We start from the raw sequence: 16,189 nt of genomic DNA, 5'->3' as shown, positions 1-16,189 counted from the left end.
ATTACATTTTATTAGAACCACATTGCATTAAAGAAAAACATTTATTGCTGCCAATTTGATGGACAGCATGTGATCAATTTTGCCCTTTAAAAAAAAAATCCGGTCCTGAATGGGTTATTGATACTTCCCTGGGTAAACAAGATACAGTCAAACCTGCTTTAGTGACCACCTGTCTACAAAGACCACATTTTTTGTTTCCCTTGAAAATGGTTTCTCATTGAAACAAGTACTGAAGGAACCTATCTACAAAGACCACTTTTTGTGTTTCCCTTGGGCGGTTGCTATAGACAGGTTTGACTGTATTATTATCATTATTATAATTATTAACGGTGATTACCTCCATGTTGCCCCTTATCATTCCCTCTGCCGATATCTTTACTTCGTTCAGTCAAATTTAAGTAGTAACATGATCGCAGACATCCATTCTAAACCAGCCTCTCTGAACACATCGTAGAGAACATCGCGGGTATGTAGTAATTGCACCTTGGCTTTGGGCTCTGTAGCAGTATCAAGAAGAAGATTAAAATAGAACAAGAATGATTTTCAGTATGATAATTATAAAAGAATCATAGTATATAGTGCACTAGCTAGCTACAAAGCATACAAGGGTAAATCAGTGTGGTGCGTCTTGTATAAAGCCAGGCGCATACTACACGATCTGATTCTTGAAGAAATGGCAATTACATTTAGTTATGGAAATCTAAACAAAGAACGCTTAACTGTTTAAGATTGTAAATAATGATAAGAATACTAAAAAAAATAGAATTTTAGTGCATTTAAGTTTTCTAGACAGACTAGATGAAACCCTTCAGTGCTTTCTTGCAAGGCTCCACAGTCCAATTCTGATATGGCACTGTCGAAGCCACATATATTGCAAGTACGAGGTTTGTTGTCAAGAAATGTATTAGGACAGCAGGGGGCGTTTCACAAAGGCTAAGATCAACTTTAAGTAAGACTTAACTATGGCAGGCCATTCATGCCATTGGTTGCTCCCACCACTGGTCTCTCAATCATTGTGATCTTTAGAAAACATCTTTTCACTGACTTCAATAATGAACTATACAAAAATGTAAATTCTGTAGATTTGTGACCACGCTTGGTTTTTGTCCCTTGAGAAACCAATGCCAGTAAATGATGAGAGCACACAGTGGCATGAGTTGCCTGCCATAGCTAAGTCCAACTTAAAGTCAATCTTAGTCTTTGTGAAACACCCCCTTGGAAGCTCTCATGCTCTCAGCAGCTTGAGGGCGCCCTATTTCTGCCATACTGATTACAGCAATTAATAGTTACAATATAATTATGAAGTCTCCGCACTAACTTTTCACAGGGATCCGGATTAAAATTGTAGGGTCTGTAGGTCACGGGTCCCTACCATTTTGCAATTTGGGGGTAAGAGTTTTGAAACCCATGTGTTTTAGTGTTAAGCACTGGAAAGATGATCATCAAGTATAGAAATAATACAGCTTTGAGGATAAAACTTTACATCGACTACAAGAAAATCACTTACCATATAATGCTTTGACTTCAGCTTCAGTAAGAGAGAATGGAGAATGATCTGCAACATAGAAAAAGAGAAAATTATATTTACTATCAACTGCCAACATTTACAATTAATATGGTAAGTGTTCTTTCGAACAAAATTCGTTCAGCAGATACATCTAGTATTGATATATTTTGTTTCATGACCAGAACTTAGTTACAATTACCTTCAAAGTCTAAATTATCTTGGTTACCTGTAACTCATGTTCATGAGGGATATAAAGTCATAAACAACATTTATTAAGTTGCTGCTTGTAAGTGTCGGCTTGCATGGTGATGTAGATATACAGAAGGCTTGCGGGTGTACCATGTGAGACAACGGATAGTCAACCTGTTTGAAACGTCGAGCCACTCATCCTCTCCAAGCGCTATAGTTCTCCTTAGAACTATAAGCTAAGAAAGATAACAAACAGTCCTTTTCAGGACTACACACCCCCAAGAAAGATTACAGAGTCAGAGCCCTTTTCAGGACTCCTCAATTCTCTCTCTCTCTCTCTCTCACATGGTGCACCCGCAAGCCTACTGTATATTTATTAACCCATTGCATACTGGAACTGGGTGGCTCCTGCATTGAAGCCTATAGGAATGACAAAATTCAATAGCTGATGGGTTAACTCACTTTTCCACTTGAACTGTTCCTTGTCATAGAGGTATGACTCTAATAAGATCCTTCCTCCTTTCCCCAACAATGAAGACATCAATTCAGAATACCTACAAATGAGAAAAGGACGAGAATAAATAACACTTTGAAAACTGAATTGTATCGATTTTGTTTTTCTGACAGCATGCATAAAATTGCATTCATGATAAAATATGGACATACAGTAGTTCTGATACAATTCAGCACAATTAAAGGTAAAGACCAGTATTGGAAACGCCCCAATTTCAAAAAATGAAATGGAAGCTCTTATTACCAATCATGTGAAAGAATACGTTTAGAATAATACATGGTGATAACAATTTTGCCGGGAAACCGCCTACTAATTGATATATTTGGTAAATTAGTTTATCTACATGGTCTGTGAGAGATAAACGCATGTGTCGCGCACATGTGCGTATAGTCCCATATACATCTTTCTGTGTACTACAGTGCTTGTAACTTTACAAAGACTGGGCCATATTTCTTATCATTTTGATGATTCCAGAACCTTGCAGTACACACCAATACTTATATGCTAGATGATCAACCTTTTCTGATCGATTCCACAACGTTTCTTTCACAATACAATCGCATGACCATAACTGGTCTTTACCTTTAAATATGATACAATTGGAGTCTGCGCTTTACAAGGAAACTTATATCAGCCTAAAGGTGGTACCTCTGTGCATAAGTATATGAGTTCATGACCTACTGGCTCTCCGGCAACAAATGACATATTCTAAATTGCCCGTGCTCATTTTTTGTGTTGAAACGTTAGACAAACTTGCAGAGGTGCGCCTACTCTGACCTTAAGCATGTCTAGGCTTTCATTCACCTAAACATACATTATTCACACATAGGAGCATCACTATCCTGGCTGTGTAGTAAAAGCTGTGCTTTTGATTCTCAACATTTCAAACACTACTGTACAAAACTCAACTGATGTCACTCAAAATCGGTACTTTAGTGACAATTGATGACAACTAAATAGCAGTAAAATACATCCTTTTCAATTTACTGATGTTAAAAAGAATAATCTAAAAATTCAAATTGTAAGTCTACTGTCAAACTTTGCTTACAGCCGCATCGGCATGATTGTATGCAGTCTATGCAATATTGTGTGGTGTGTATATTTGTGTATGGGTCTAAAAATACCTGCCTCACAGCACGTATGCAGTGCTAGAGGTCAATATGCATTAGCATTGACTCTCTTATGCTTTGCTGGAGTGACATTATTAGTGCATATAGAATGATCATCTGTTACGAGCCAGAAGGGCATTTACTCTGTGTTAAAGGCTATATTGCAGAGCTGCCAAGTTGTATTTTGCATTTTGAGTATTCTTATCCCCCCAAATCAGTATTTTGACCCCAAATTCCGTATTTTTTCCGCATGAAAAATATATGCATGCATATCGGCAATGTTCGATCACTTATTACATTTCCGTCCCACACGTAAACAATTGTGTTTTAGATCTACACTAAGCACTGCACAATGGACTAACGTTAATTTGTCCTTCAAAAGTAGCTTATCAAATGAACATTCATTACCGTCATTGACTGGACAATTCCTTCAGTCTTTTCTGCAATTGTCCTTCATTTCAGTTCTAACTCTTAAGTGTCTCTAATGTACATGTTGCTAATTCCAAAGCAACGACGCTGTTAGCATGCACTCGACTCGTAGTCACATCGCATACAGTAAACATACAAACAGATATCCAAAGTCGACACACGTCTTTCAGTGCACAGAGTGCGTACCAGACTAATACAGAATTGACACGGCGCGCACTGCCCATAGACTTACCGTAATTAACGGTGTATAAACCACACCTTTTTACCGCCGAAAAAAATTCAAAGTCTGGGATGCCGTTTATACACGGTACACCCAAAAACAAAAAACAAAAAAACAAAATTTAAGTTTTGATTTATGCCCCTCCACCTGGCGCTATGTCTGGCAATGTCTCCCAGCTCAGCAATCGGTGTGTTGACTCACCACTAGGAAACTAGAACAACACTCAAATTTGTCTGTCATCTTGGTTTGAAAGTAATCTTTCTGATAGATCTCAATATGTAGTTTATAATAATAATTCCTACACACGGTGTATCACAAGGTTCTATCCTAGGTCCACTACTGTTTTTTAATTTACAAATGATCTTACACATTCAGCTGCACCTCGCAGTTAAATGAAAGGCCTTCCCGCATGGATTTTTTTTAACACGGACCTGGCTTGCTTTTTTTTTTGCTTTTTTTTTTAAGGCGAAAAAGAGGGGATGCAGTTAATACGCGAGGGCGGTTTATACAACATCAATTACGGTATACACAACTGATTTTTTCTTCTTCCGTATTTCAACATGAAAAAACGTACGTCCGTATTTTGAGTTGATTTCCGTACAGAATACGGCAAATCCGTACTACTTGGCAGTTCTGATATTATTGGCTCCAAAGAGACAACATGATAATTAACTTACTTTATTCTATCACATGGACCAATGGCTACGAGTGATCCTCTGTCGTAGATAGCATCAAAATCACCTAGAATAGTCCTGAAACAAAATAAACAAACAAAAATACATGCAGTATGTTCTTTAAAATATATATATAGATGCCTGTATCGAGGCATATACTGCAGTAGATCTGTGACATTAAAGATGAGGGGGGGGGGGGAGATGAGGGGGGGAGGGGGGCATGCGCAATTTAAAATTATAAATATTGGGGGGAGAAAGTAAATGTACCACATATGTTGGGTGCCTTTTTGGGTGCCTTTTGAAAGGACCACAATTCATAACAATAAGGGGGCACAATTCATCATAATAAGGGGCATAGTTCATGATGATTAGGAGGTATACCGGTATGCCAAAAAAATTATTTTGCCACATGGCTCTTGTGCCCCCACCCCTATCTACCACTTGCTATACAGGCAAAATGGAAGAACCCATCGCCTGTTGCCTAACATATCATCATTTCAGCAAGCGAGAAAAGATTTCATCTTTCCCTCATATACAACATATATCCCAAGGGTATTAAAGGTATTACAAGTTTTGGTATGGGGTCATGAATTTGGTTCAAATGAACATATAGGAACCATATGCGATTTTACAATATTCAATGATCGTTGTCGCGGTTGAAATTGAGATTAAAGTGATGAAATGGTAAATATTAAACTCTTTATGTTTTATAGTGCCCTCTCAAGACTGGTATTACTTTAGCTTGAAAACAACGTTTCTTGACTACAATCAACTGATTTGCTATTTGCGTTTGGAAATTATATACCAGAACTGCATATTCTGAGATTTTCAGGGTCGCAGCTACCATGGAATGGCCTTAGGAGCTTTTCGAAATATTTGAAATTTACCAGGAGCACCGGTAAATTTTTTATCACGCAATTTCTCGAAAGCAAAAGTGTTTTAGGGGCTAAATTTTCTAGTGCTTATAATGCATCCACAGGGGCATCCAAATATGTCAACATTTTAAAGAATTACTATCCTCCCAATTTTCAAAATCTCCCAAAACTTTGCGTTACCTTTTACCTAATTGACTTGCTTTCCATCCAGGGGCGTACGCAGGGGGGGTGTTTTGGGGGTTCAAACCCTCCCCTTTGGTATTTTCATGTATGTAAACCCCCCTAAAAAAACCTAAAACCCCCCCCCCTTTGGCTTTTTTTTTTTTTTTTTTTTATTAAAAAAAAAAAAAAAAAAAAAAAAAAAAATTATACCCACGGCTAACCTAAATAAGGTGACCTTACCCCCCCCCACCATACGTAAAAAAATGTCAAATTTTGAAATTTTGAGACCAAAAAAAAAAAAAAAAGTGTCCCCCCCCCCCCCCCCCCCCCCCCACTGAGCGAATTTTCTGCCGGCTGAGTCGTTGCGATTTTTTTTGGCCTCCAAAAAAAAAAAAAAAAGTGTCCGCTTACCCCCCCCCCCCCCCCCCCCCACTGAGCGACTTTTCGGCCGACGCGATTTTCAAATTTTCAGGAGCAATGTTGCGTAAAATCCTGCGTACGCCCCTGTTTCCATCTAAAATAAATATGAATCAAATCCATCTCATTTTTATTCATCACTATGGAGTCCTTGATTAAGTTCTCTGGACTCGCTCTGAAGTGAAGAATCACTACGGTTACTTGTGATCTCAGGAAATGAATTGGTAGAACTCACCTGTTTAATTCAAACAGATTACATCTGTAGATCTTAATCCTGCCATCCTCATTCTGTATGGGGAATTTCAAGATATATTACAAACAATAGTGAGTTTTTGATAAAGAATATATATTTCCTTCTTTTCCTTTTTAACCTTAGCTTTCATGTGTATTAGTAAACCTGAGGTAGATCTAGCTTTTAACAGATTTACAATTTTTTGACATATTTTTCCTATTAATAAGGGAATTTGCATTTGTTTCGGTATCAATAATATTTTATAAAACAAATTTTTCTTCTCAGAACTCATTGGCATCATAATTTTTGTAAGCTAATTAGGATTATTGTATCAAATCACTTTGCTACAATTACAAAGCTTAGTTACACTGGAACTTTATTCTGAAACTAAAAGTGTAGAATGAAGTTTCAATGATTCATATTTTAAAAAAATGTATATATTTTTCTTCTCAAAATAATGTAAATTACTAACTTTCATTCAATAAATCAATCCATTAATTAATAATCATTTGTTCATTCAATTATCCATTCATACATCTATTCTTACCTTTTCAACTATAATCAAATAAAGGCCATTCATACATGTATATATTAGATAGATAGATTCTTTTATTGTGTATCGTTCCTTCCTCAGATTAAAAAATCTTATCTTGATGACTGAGGTGAGTTAGCATTTGCCAACCATCAAGAAATGCATGTACCTGATAGAGTTTAGCACCTGGCATTCCTGGTACGTCTGTAACTGTGTATTTTATACTCTGCTCCTGGAAGAAGGCTAACACAGCATCTTCGACAGCCTCCACTCCAACAATCTCATGACCGCGTTCCCATAACCTGGGACAGAAGATTACCATGCCTTATTTTGACATTGAAAACATATGGATCGAAGTTAAATTAGTACACAGTAGCCCATTGATGGTCGGTGTGTTTTATCGTCCCCCAAACTCCAACACTTCCTATTCCGAATTGATGGACACATCAATATCCAAGATTGTGAATGGTGGCATGGAATGTTATATTCTCGGCGACTTTAACTATAACATGTATAATAAGAGAGAATCAAGAAATGTTAAAACTTGGTGTAATCAGTATAACCTGAAACAGATAATTGACGATCCTACCCGAGTTACTGAGAGTAGTTCTACATTGTTAGATTTAATTCTAACTAATCGACCAAACAATGTACTTGATAAAAATGTTGTCATTCATGGTCTGAGTGATCATAGACTAGTGTATGTTGTTAGCAAACATGTTAAACCGAAAACTCCAGCTAGGATTATACATACAAGAGCTTATAGACGGTTAAACGTAACGTTATTTTGTGAAGCATTATTAAATGCTAGAATGGAATTTATGGAAGGAAATGATATTGAAATTGAATGGAATAACTGGAAGACTAAGTTTGTTGGTATTTGTGATGAACATTGCCCTAAGATTTCTCTGAGGGTTAGGGGTATGAAGACAAAATGGGTCACGCCTGAGTACACTCGATTGTGCTATGATAGAGATGCACTCAGGAAGAAAGCTGAAAATTCAAAGGACCGACGGGATTGGAGTCTTTTCAGATCCTGCCGTAACCATGTCAATAATCTAAGAGTTACTTTGAAAAAGTCTTTTTGTCATGAACAAATAGTTCAAAACAAGAGGAACCCTTCAGAACTTTGGAAGATGCTTAAACATATTGCCCCTACTTCCACCAAAAGCGTTCCCAATACTTTGAACCTTGATGTAAATTGTGTTAATAAGTATTTTACATCTATTGGTAGTCTGCTTGCTGCCAGTCATTCCTATGTTGAACCTGTGATCTTGTCATTATCTCAGGACTCTATTCGATCTGTCTTTGAATTTGATTTGATTTCTGAGGATTTTGTACGAAAAGAATTGCACTCTATTCAGATTAATAAGGCAACTGGCCTAGAAGGGCTTAGTGCACGTCTCCTGAAGTTGGCCACACCCGTTATTTGTACACCTATTACTCACCTGTTTAATCTTTCTCTGCAAACCAGCCAAATTCCAGCTGACTGGAAGCAGGCACAAGTTACCCCAATTCACAAGGGTGGGGATAGGGACGATGTTAGCAACTATCGTCCCATATCTGTTATACCGTCGATTATGAAAATATTGGAAAAGGCAGTTAACGTGCAACTTCGAGACTATCTGTCAGATAATAATCTCCTAACCCCTCACCAATCTGGATTTAGGAAAGGTTATTCAACAAACACCGTACTTGCATTTTTGAGCAATTATTTGTTGACTAACATGGATAAAGGTAGAATAACTGGAATAGTCTTTCTTGACATACGAAAGGCATTCGACTCTGTTAATCATAGATTATTACTAGATAAGTTAAAACTGTATGGCATTACGGGACAAGCATTATCATGGTTCGAATCATATCTTGTACACCGGGCGCAGTGTACCTCCTTGCTAGGTAAAAAATCTGACGTGCTAAAGTTAAAGTCTGGAGTCCCCCAGGGATCTATATTGGGGCCCCTCCTTTTCACTCTTTTCATGAACGATCTTCCATCAGTCATCGAGCACGGTAAAGTGATTATGTATGCAGATGACACTGCCCTTATGTACAGTTCTTCAAATCCAAGGGAAATCGAAACATGTCTTAATCATGATTTGGATTGTGTGAGAAAGTGGTTAGAAAGAAACCAACTTACCCTGAATACGGACAAGACATGCTTCATGATTTTTGGAACACCGCAGAAATTGCTGAACTTGCAATACACACCAATCGCAATAAAAGTTTCTAATGTACCAATCAAGCAAGTTCAAAGTGTAAAATATCTGGGAGTTTGTCTAGACCAGCACATGACGTGGCAGGATCATGTGAAATACACTTCAAATAAAATTGCCTCTAGGTTGGCCCTACTTCGTAGAGTCAGGAAATATCTCACAATCGATAGTGCCAAACTACTTGCCAATTCCCTTATCCTTCCTTACTATGACTATTGTAGTGTTTCATGGAGTACTTGTAATAAAAGAACAAAAGATATCTTGATTAAGCAACACAAGCAGATGGCAAGAATTGTCCTGAAAATAAATACTTTGATTCCCACATCTGAAATGTTTAGTACCCTGAGATGGATTGACATGGAAAAAAGATGGGAGTTCAATAAAAGTAAATTAATGTATGATGTTATGAATAATAGTGCCCCATCATATTTATATGATATGTTCACCCTGTCCGCCCATACTCATAGATACTCAACAAGGAATGCTGACAATTTGGGCGTCATTATTCCAAGAATTAAAACAGAATGTGGAAAACGTGCCTTCTCAGTTGATGGTGCTCTTCAGTGGAATAGCCTACCCCACTCAGTTCGAAATGCCCCGACCAAGAATAATTTTTGTTCTCTCTATTTTAAGCAGCGATCTTAAAGATAAATCTGCCTTTCTTTCTTTATTTATTTCTTTCATGAATATTGACATAAATTTCTCAATATAATAATTTGTTAAAATCTAAATAGATCATTGATAATAATCAGAGTATATTGTTATCGATTTGAAATTGCTCATTGAAATTTATCATTCTTACTACGGCTTTGTTTCATTATTCACTCTTACTCTTTACTCACTTTCTGTTATATGTTGCTATGTATTGATGTTTTCCATGATGTTTATATTGTTCAAGTAGTTTGTTTCTTCATATATGTTCATTTATGTACAGGGCCCCCTGGAAAACAGTACTTTGAATACTGACGAGGCTACCCTGTTAAAATAAAACGGAATAAATAAATAAATAAATAAATAAACCTAAACATGAAGGATTCAGAGGATTGAAAATGTTTTTAAAAGGATAAAATTAGACGTAATTGTGTCAATTAGGCTCGGATAAGATGCAGCAAAATCGTGGTGCTTTTTTATGATCACTTGAAGCGTAATATTTTTAAATCTTACAATCCAGAGCTCAGTAAATATGTGCTAGTCCTTTGTTGCGCGAAGTTGCCATTCAAGCACCACATTAAAAAAAATTGAAAATTGCTGTGGATTACCACGTTGTTTCTGAACCACTCAGCCTTTAGAGAGAGCGGGAGAGCGTGATGGGTAAAATAAGATTGATAAGATTAACCATTGATAAAACAAGCTTTCTAGGTGCATTTCAGGAAGCAAGGAAAAGGCATGTGAATCATTAAGATAAGTATTCAATCAAAACCTCATCACAAAAATAATAATGATAATAGGTCCATTTATATAGGTCAGCTAGTATGTGAATGTATTATACTGCGCTTAATACAAAGTATACTATTATTACCCCAGCTGTAGCTGAGCTGCCATAACAAGGCGCTAAAGCATTCAAGTAATTTCTTCACTACCAGGTACCCATTTACTTCACCTAGATGGAGAGTGGCAAATATAGATTAAAGTCTTGCCAAGGACATTAGTGCCGCAGCAGGACTCAAACCACGAACCAATACAGAATCGTTTGCTTGAACTTCTTACCACACTATATCAATTGTCTTGCCACACAGTGGAATGAAGATCCTGCATCTTTCCTTGCCGTCTGTCAGCTGATCTACATAGGCAGACAGCATCCTGTAAAAAGAAATCAAAAACGATAACAACATTATCCCTAATTCTAACCAAGGATTACAGAGCTAAATAAACTTCAGATATTGCTTTAATACATCCCATACTCTACCCAAAATGGCAACTACATTTGAACACATAATTTGAATTTAAGTTCAAAATCAGATAGGAAAGGTACCAGTAGGTACTTATTTTTCATATTCACATTCATGCATGGAGGATAACTTAAATTTCAAAAAACAATGTTTTGAAAATGTTGCAAAAAGTGATGTGGTCTTATTTTGAAAGACTTTACCTCATTGATCTTGATTGATTAATGAAAGTTGAATTTTCCTCAAAACAAAGTAAAAATTAAAAAAAACTTTCACTTCATTACTTGATTCAAATTCAACTGCAATCACACCGATATCAAATAATCAAGAATTATTAATCAAATAAAAAAGATCCATACCATGGTATTTTCTTCAACTTTCTTTCTTTATAAGCTAAGCACATGCCATGGCAGATTCAGATAAATGCAATATAAATACTCTTTTGAGCTTGTTATATCATATACTACCGGTACACCTTTCTTGCTGCTCTTCTTCTCAGTGATTAAAGTTATATAAATGCAAATTATTTTCAGAAGCTGTCATGGGTTTTAATTGTTTAATTTATCAAACTTTAATTTGTCCTTACTCACTCATGAACTTTTCCTTTGTGAAATCCAATATGTCCCTCCTCCCATCTCTTCTGCCATTTGTCTATACTTTCACCTTTTTCCATGCTTGGATGATCTGAATCAATCGAGAGAAAAAAACATTATACAAAATGTAGACTGATAATTCTAATGATAAAGATATAGTGATAAAGTAATATACCGGTAGCAGAAATTAAAATGAAAGGGGAAAAGGACACATACATAATTAGATAAATATACACGTATATGCCACAAAATATGATCATCCACACTGACAAAATGAAAGGCAGGAAATTGTGTGACTTTTTTGTTTTAACTTACCCTAATTCATAAATCATAAATGTAGTTTAAAGGGAAAGTCCACCCTGAAATTAAGTTAGTTTTAATAGGAGTAGAAAAATGAGAGAAACAAGTCAGTGAAAGTTTGAGCAAATTCCGATTAAAAATAAGGAAGTTAGGATTTTTGAAGTTGTGATATCAATCAAACACAAATTGGCAACTCTATGACGTATCATGCGAGCTCAACTTCCATTTGCTCAGTACTAAAAAAAATCTAAAATTTTCATTTTCCCTCAAGAAAAATTTCAACCATACATGCACCCTAAATATAATAATTGCAAATATGTTTCTATACTCCCCCTGCAAGGAACAAATATATATTCCGTCATCAATAACGAAGAAAACATGATTTTATGGAATATTATGCACAAAGCAAATGAAGGAGAGCTCGTATAATAAGTCACAGAGTTGCCAATTTGTATTTGATTGATCACAACTTCAATAATTCATAACTTTCTTATTTTCATTCAGAATTTGCTCAAACTTTCAATCACCTGATTTTCTTATTATTCTGCCTCTATCGAAACAAAATTATTTTTGGGGTGGACTTTCCCTTTAATGATTCGAGGATCATGACTATAATTCATCTTCTTTGTGGAACTCTAAACGCCCCTGCATGCATGGTCATAGTCGTGGTGCCTAACTGCCTATATCCCACGTTCTTTACAAAATCCGATCTCCCTACTCCTCCACCCGGTACCAACCGTTGACAGCATGCATCACCATCATCAATGTTTCAATCATCATTCAATGCCCACCCTGTGTACGAGTGTTGGAAGGGATCTTATCAATATCAATCTAAACTCGCAAGTATGATCTCTTAAAGTAATCTAGACTTCAGTAGTTAGTCTAAAGAGCCTTACGTACAATCAAAATACATCCATATTTACCACAATAAACTGCCACCTGGAATCTAATGGTAGCCTTCAAATATGACGATAAAAGCTGAGAAGAGCAGATAATGTGTCGCTTTTCCCAGGCCAGAGCAGAGAGTTCCACCTGCCTTATATGTGTGCAAACTTTGACTGCAAGCTCACAGCACTGGACTTAACGGTGACCTCACCGTAGCGGTGACTGTATATGAACTGTACTGGCATGGCGCGCACGTCACGCACGCGTACGGAGGGAATCGGGGACTTTCCCTTCCCCATATATGGCATGACATCACACCATTGTTATTATTGATACGAAAGATCCGAATCGAGGCAGAAAATAAACAGAAACAGGAAGGTGAAGCTTCGTTAGACAATAGAAGATCATGGACCACTGTCTTCCAAAATATTCATAAGGGAAACTAAACTTGATTTAGATGTTGTCAACTACTTATGTCGATTAATGATGATTTCACCATAGAATTGAATCCAATAGAGACCATTCAAACCATCAGAAACCAATAGAAACCAATAGAAATAGAAACCAGCAGGACCAATAGAAACCAATAGGACCAATAGAAACCAATAAGACCAATAGAAACCAATAGGACCAATAGGACCAATAGAAACCAATAGGACCAATATAAACCAATAAGACCAATAGAACCGGTAGGACCAATAGGACCAATGAGACCAATAGAATCCAATGGGACCAATAGAAACCAGTAGGTCCAATAGAAACCATTAGAAACCAACAGCTAAATCTATCTCATGCATATTCATGATTACTTTATACGTGTTCAAAGAAAATTACATTTATCATAATTTAAGCAACTTATGACAATGTACGTCAATTTTGTGATTTTTATTTTCTTTCGGCAACTAATGACCAATAGATTATTTGTTTAATCATGTTACAATTACATTCACGTTTTAGCAATAGATATATTGATTATAATGATTACTAACCAATAAACAATTCATGTATGTTTATTATATAGAATAGTACAAGCCCTCAGTTAGAATAAAGAATATTCTTAAACTCGATTCAAGTGATCTATGTGATGGAATTAATGCAATTGAGATTAGAATATACTTCTTTTTGGTGGACAGTTGCTAAAATTGATTTTGATTTATCATTATTGATTTACCAATAGAAGCCATAGGACTATTGGTTTCAATAGGGAATTCAGAATATGTGACCAGTAGAAACCCATAGAAATATCTCTAATGGACCAACAGAAACCCATAGAAGACATGGGTGGATGCTTGTCCAATAGAAGCTTTCTGTTGGTCCATCAGCATTTTTTTCTGTGGGTTTGTGTTGGTCCAATAGATATTTTCTAATGGTTTCTGTGGGTCCATCATTTCACTTTCCCTATTGAAACCATTAGACACCAATAGCTCTAATGGTTTCTGATGGTCCAATAGGATCGGATTCTAATGGAATTTCGACCTGGGCAAAATTCAGAAATGTTCATATTACATTATCTTCAAGTCCTGTCTGATTTATGTTAACTCAAAACCTGGTTCACTAGTTTGCTACTTTTCATTTCCACTTGGTTTTGCACTCATGCAGGATAAATGTTATGAGGGTTAATATGAATAATAAAATGAAATACTTTTTGTTTCCTTTGCCCTAATCATTTTTAACGAAGGCTCCATGATAATGCCAATACTAAATTGTTTTTTAAACAAACCAATATTGAATAGGAAATGTATCTCTTCTAGCTGTACTAGTATTTCCTCAACATGCATAATCTCATATTCTCTCATCCTCTCTCTTTCCTCCTTTATAATACCCTCTCTCCTACCCCTATCTTTCTCACTCTCTCTCTCTCCCTCTGTCTCGATCTTCCTGTCTCAGGCTCTGCGTCTCTCGCTCTGTCTCTCTTTCTCTTCCTCTGTTTCTCTCTTCTCTCTGTCTGTGTCTCTCCCACTGCCTATCTTTCTCTGCCTCTAGCTCTCTTCTCTCTCTGTGTCTGTGTCTCTCCCTCTGTCTCTCTTTCTCTGCCTATATGTCTGTCTCTGTGTCTGTGTCTCTCCCTCTGTCTCTCTTTCTCTGCCTGTATGTCTGTCTGTCTGTCTGTCTCTCTCTCTCTCTCTCTCTCTCTCTCTCTGTCTGTGTCCCTCCCTCTGTCTCTTTATCTCTGCCTCTGTCTTTCTCTCTTCTCTTTGTCTGTCTGTCTCTCTCTCTCCCTCTTTCTATCTCTCTCTCTCTCTCCTTTTTCATATGAACATTTCTTGTGCTGATATATCTCCTAACAAAAGAGGAGCTATTCAGTTTCCCAGCACAATCCAACATTTCAAATAAATAAATGGAGTATACACTGAGGTTTGACGATTAAGAATTGTTTATTTATTTTTTATTTCATCTAGAGATAATGTGAACATTTTCCTCACCAGATACATTGATGGTAAGACATCTATATAGTTTTCAGGTTAATGTCTACACTTTGGTATAACATCAGTAATGTTGTACACATATATTCACAATGGACGGCTCATACATTTCAGCAGTAATGATTATTCAATAAAATCTCTGTTATCCTGAATACAATATGGTATGGTAGGATTTTAACTGGCACCTTTATTTCATAAAAATGACTAATATTTTGTTTCAAATATCAAAACATTTAACCATGGAAAACCAGCCTATGCTAATGTAAATGCCTAATGTCTTTGATTGTTATAAGCAGATAAAAAAATTTAGCCAAAGGCTTTTATGGACACTAATACCCCCGCCTCCATTTCCCTCCCCTCCCCCTCCCCCCCCCCCCCCCCTCCACATCTTCCTTCTTATATTTCCATCTAGCTAATAATCATTGAGTTTAAAAGAGCAACTAGATAATACGATATTGGGTGTAGCATATAATGATGTGGCAGTATCACTGTACATCATCAGAAAATAGCAATGTAATGTTCTTTATGATAAACATGTTTTCATACTGGGCTAAAAAACTATATTGTAACAATTGAATTCAAAGTTTCAGACGAATTCGCTCTCAGGAATGGGAACTAAGCCAGAATGCGTTGGAACTAAATCATCATGCTCCTGAAATACAGAAATGGCAGAGAGAATAGAGGAGGGTGAAGGAAAAGATGACAAGAGAAGGTGATTTGTAAAAAGCATCAGAGGAGAAATATTATATGCAATATAATGTAAACATTGATCTACATTTGCCACACTCCACCCAGGTGAAGTAAATGGGTACCTGGTAGGAATTTATTCCTTGAAATGCTAGAGCGCCGTATGGCAGCCGTGCTAAAGCCAGGGTAATAATCAGGAGCACCAGGAGGGTCAAATCTGACAGACATGAGCGCTATACAAGAACCCACTATTATTATTATTATTATTATTATTATTACACCGTAGTATAAAGTGAGAGTAATAAACAAACTACCAGTTACACTTTAGATGAGAAAAAGAAA

The 16,189-nt window shown here is 36.5% G+C and overlaps 1 protein-coding gene across 1 annotated transcript; it reads right to left on the bottom strand.

Moving 5' to 3' along the window:
• Positions 1–291: 291 nt before the first annotated feature.
• LOC590906 (probable thiopurine S-methyltransferase) lies at positions 292–12,926 on the bottom strand. The gene is made up of 9 exons (XM_030992099.1): positions 12,776–12,926; positions 11,550–11,643; positions 10,781–10,873; positions 7,030–7,162; positions 6,332–6,384; positions 4,646–4,720; positions 2,159–2,250; positions 1,508–1,555; positions 292–497 (listed from the first exon to the last, which is right to left on the bottom strand). The coding sequence occupies exons 2-9, from the start codon at positions 11,630–11,632 to the stop codon at positions 385–387; spliced, it is 690 nt and encodes a 229-aa protein (XP_030847959.1). The 5' UTR covers positions 11,633–11,643; positions 12,776–12,926; the 3' UTR covers positions 292–384.
• Between the last annotated feature and the right edge of the window lie 3,263 nt (positions 12,927–16,189).

The sequence above is a fragment of the Strongylocentrotus purpuratus genome, unplaced genomic scaffold (assembly GCF_000002235.5).
Source record: "Strongylocentrotus purpuratus isolate Spur 01 unplaced genomic scaffold, Spur_5.0 spur5_scaffold_2, whole genome shotgun sequence".
Lineage (NCBI taxonomy): Eukaryota > Metazoa > Echinodermata > Echinoidea > Camarodonta > Strongylocentrotidae > Strongylocentrotus > Strongylocentrotus purpuratus.
The sequence above is the reverse complement of the archived record's forward strand: the minus strand, read 5'-3'. Positions and strand labels throughout refer to the sequence as shown.

Bases quoted from the DNA above. Each gene is read 5' to 3' on its own strand.
- LOC590906 (XM_030992099.1), bottom strand. From the start codon at position 11,632: ATGGAAAAAGGTGAAAGTATAGACAAATGGCAGAAGAGATGGGAGGAG. The intron at 1,556-2,158 runs GTGAGTTAACCC...TCTATGTTGCAG, and splicing joins GGAACAGTTCAAGTGGAAAA to ATCATTCTCCATTCTCTCTT. The intron at 498-1,507 runs GTAAGTGATTTT...ATACTGCTACAG, and splicing joins TGAAGTCAAAGCATTATATG to AGCCCAAAGCCAAGGTGCAA.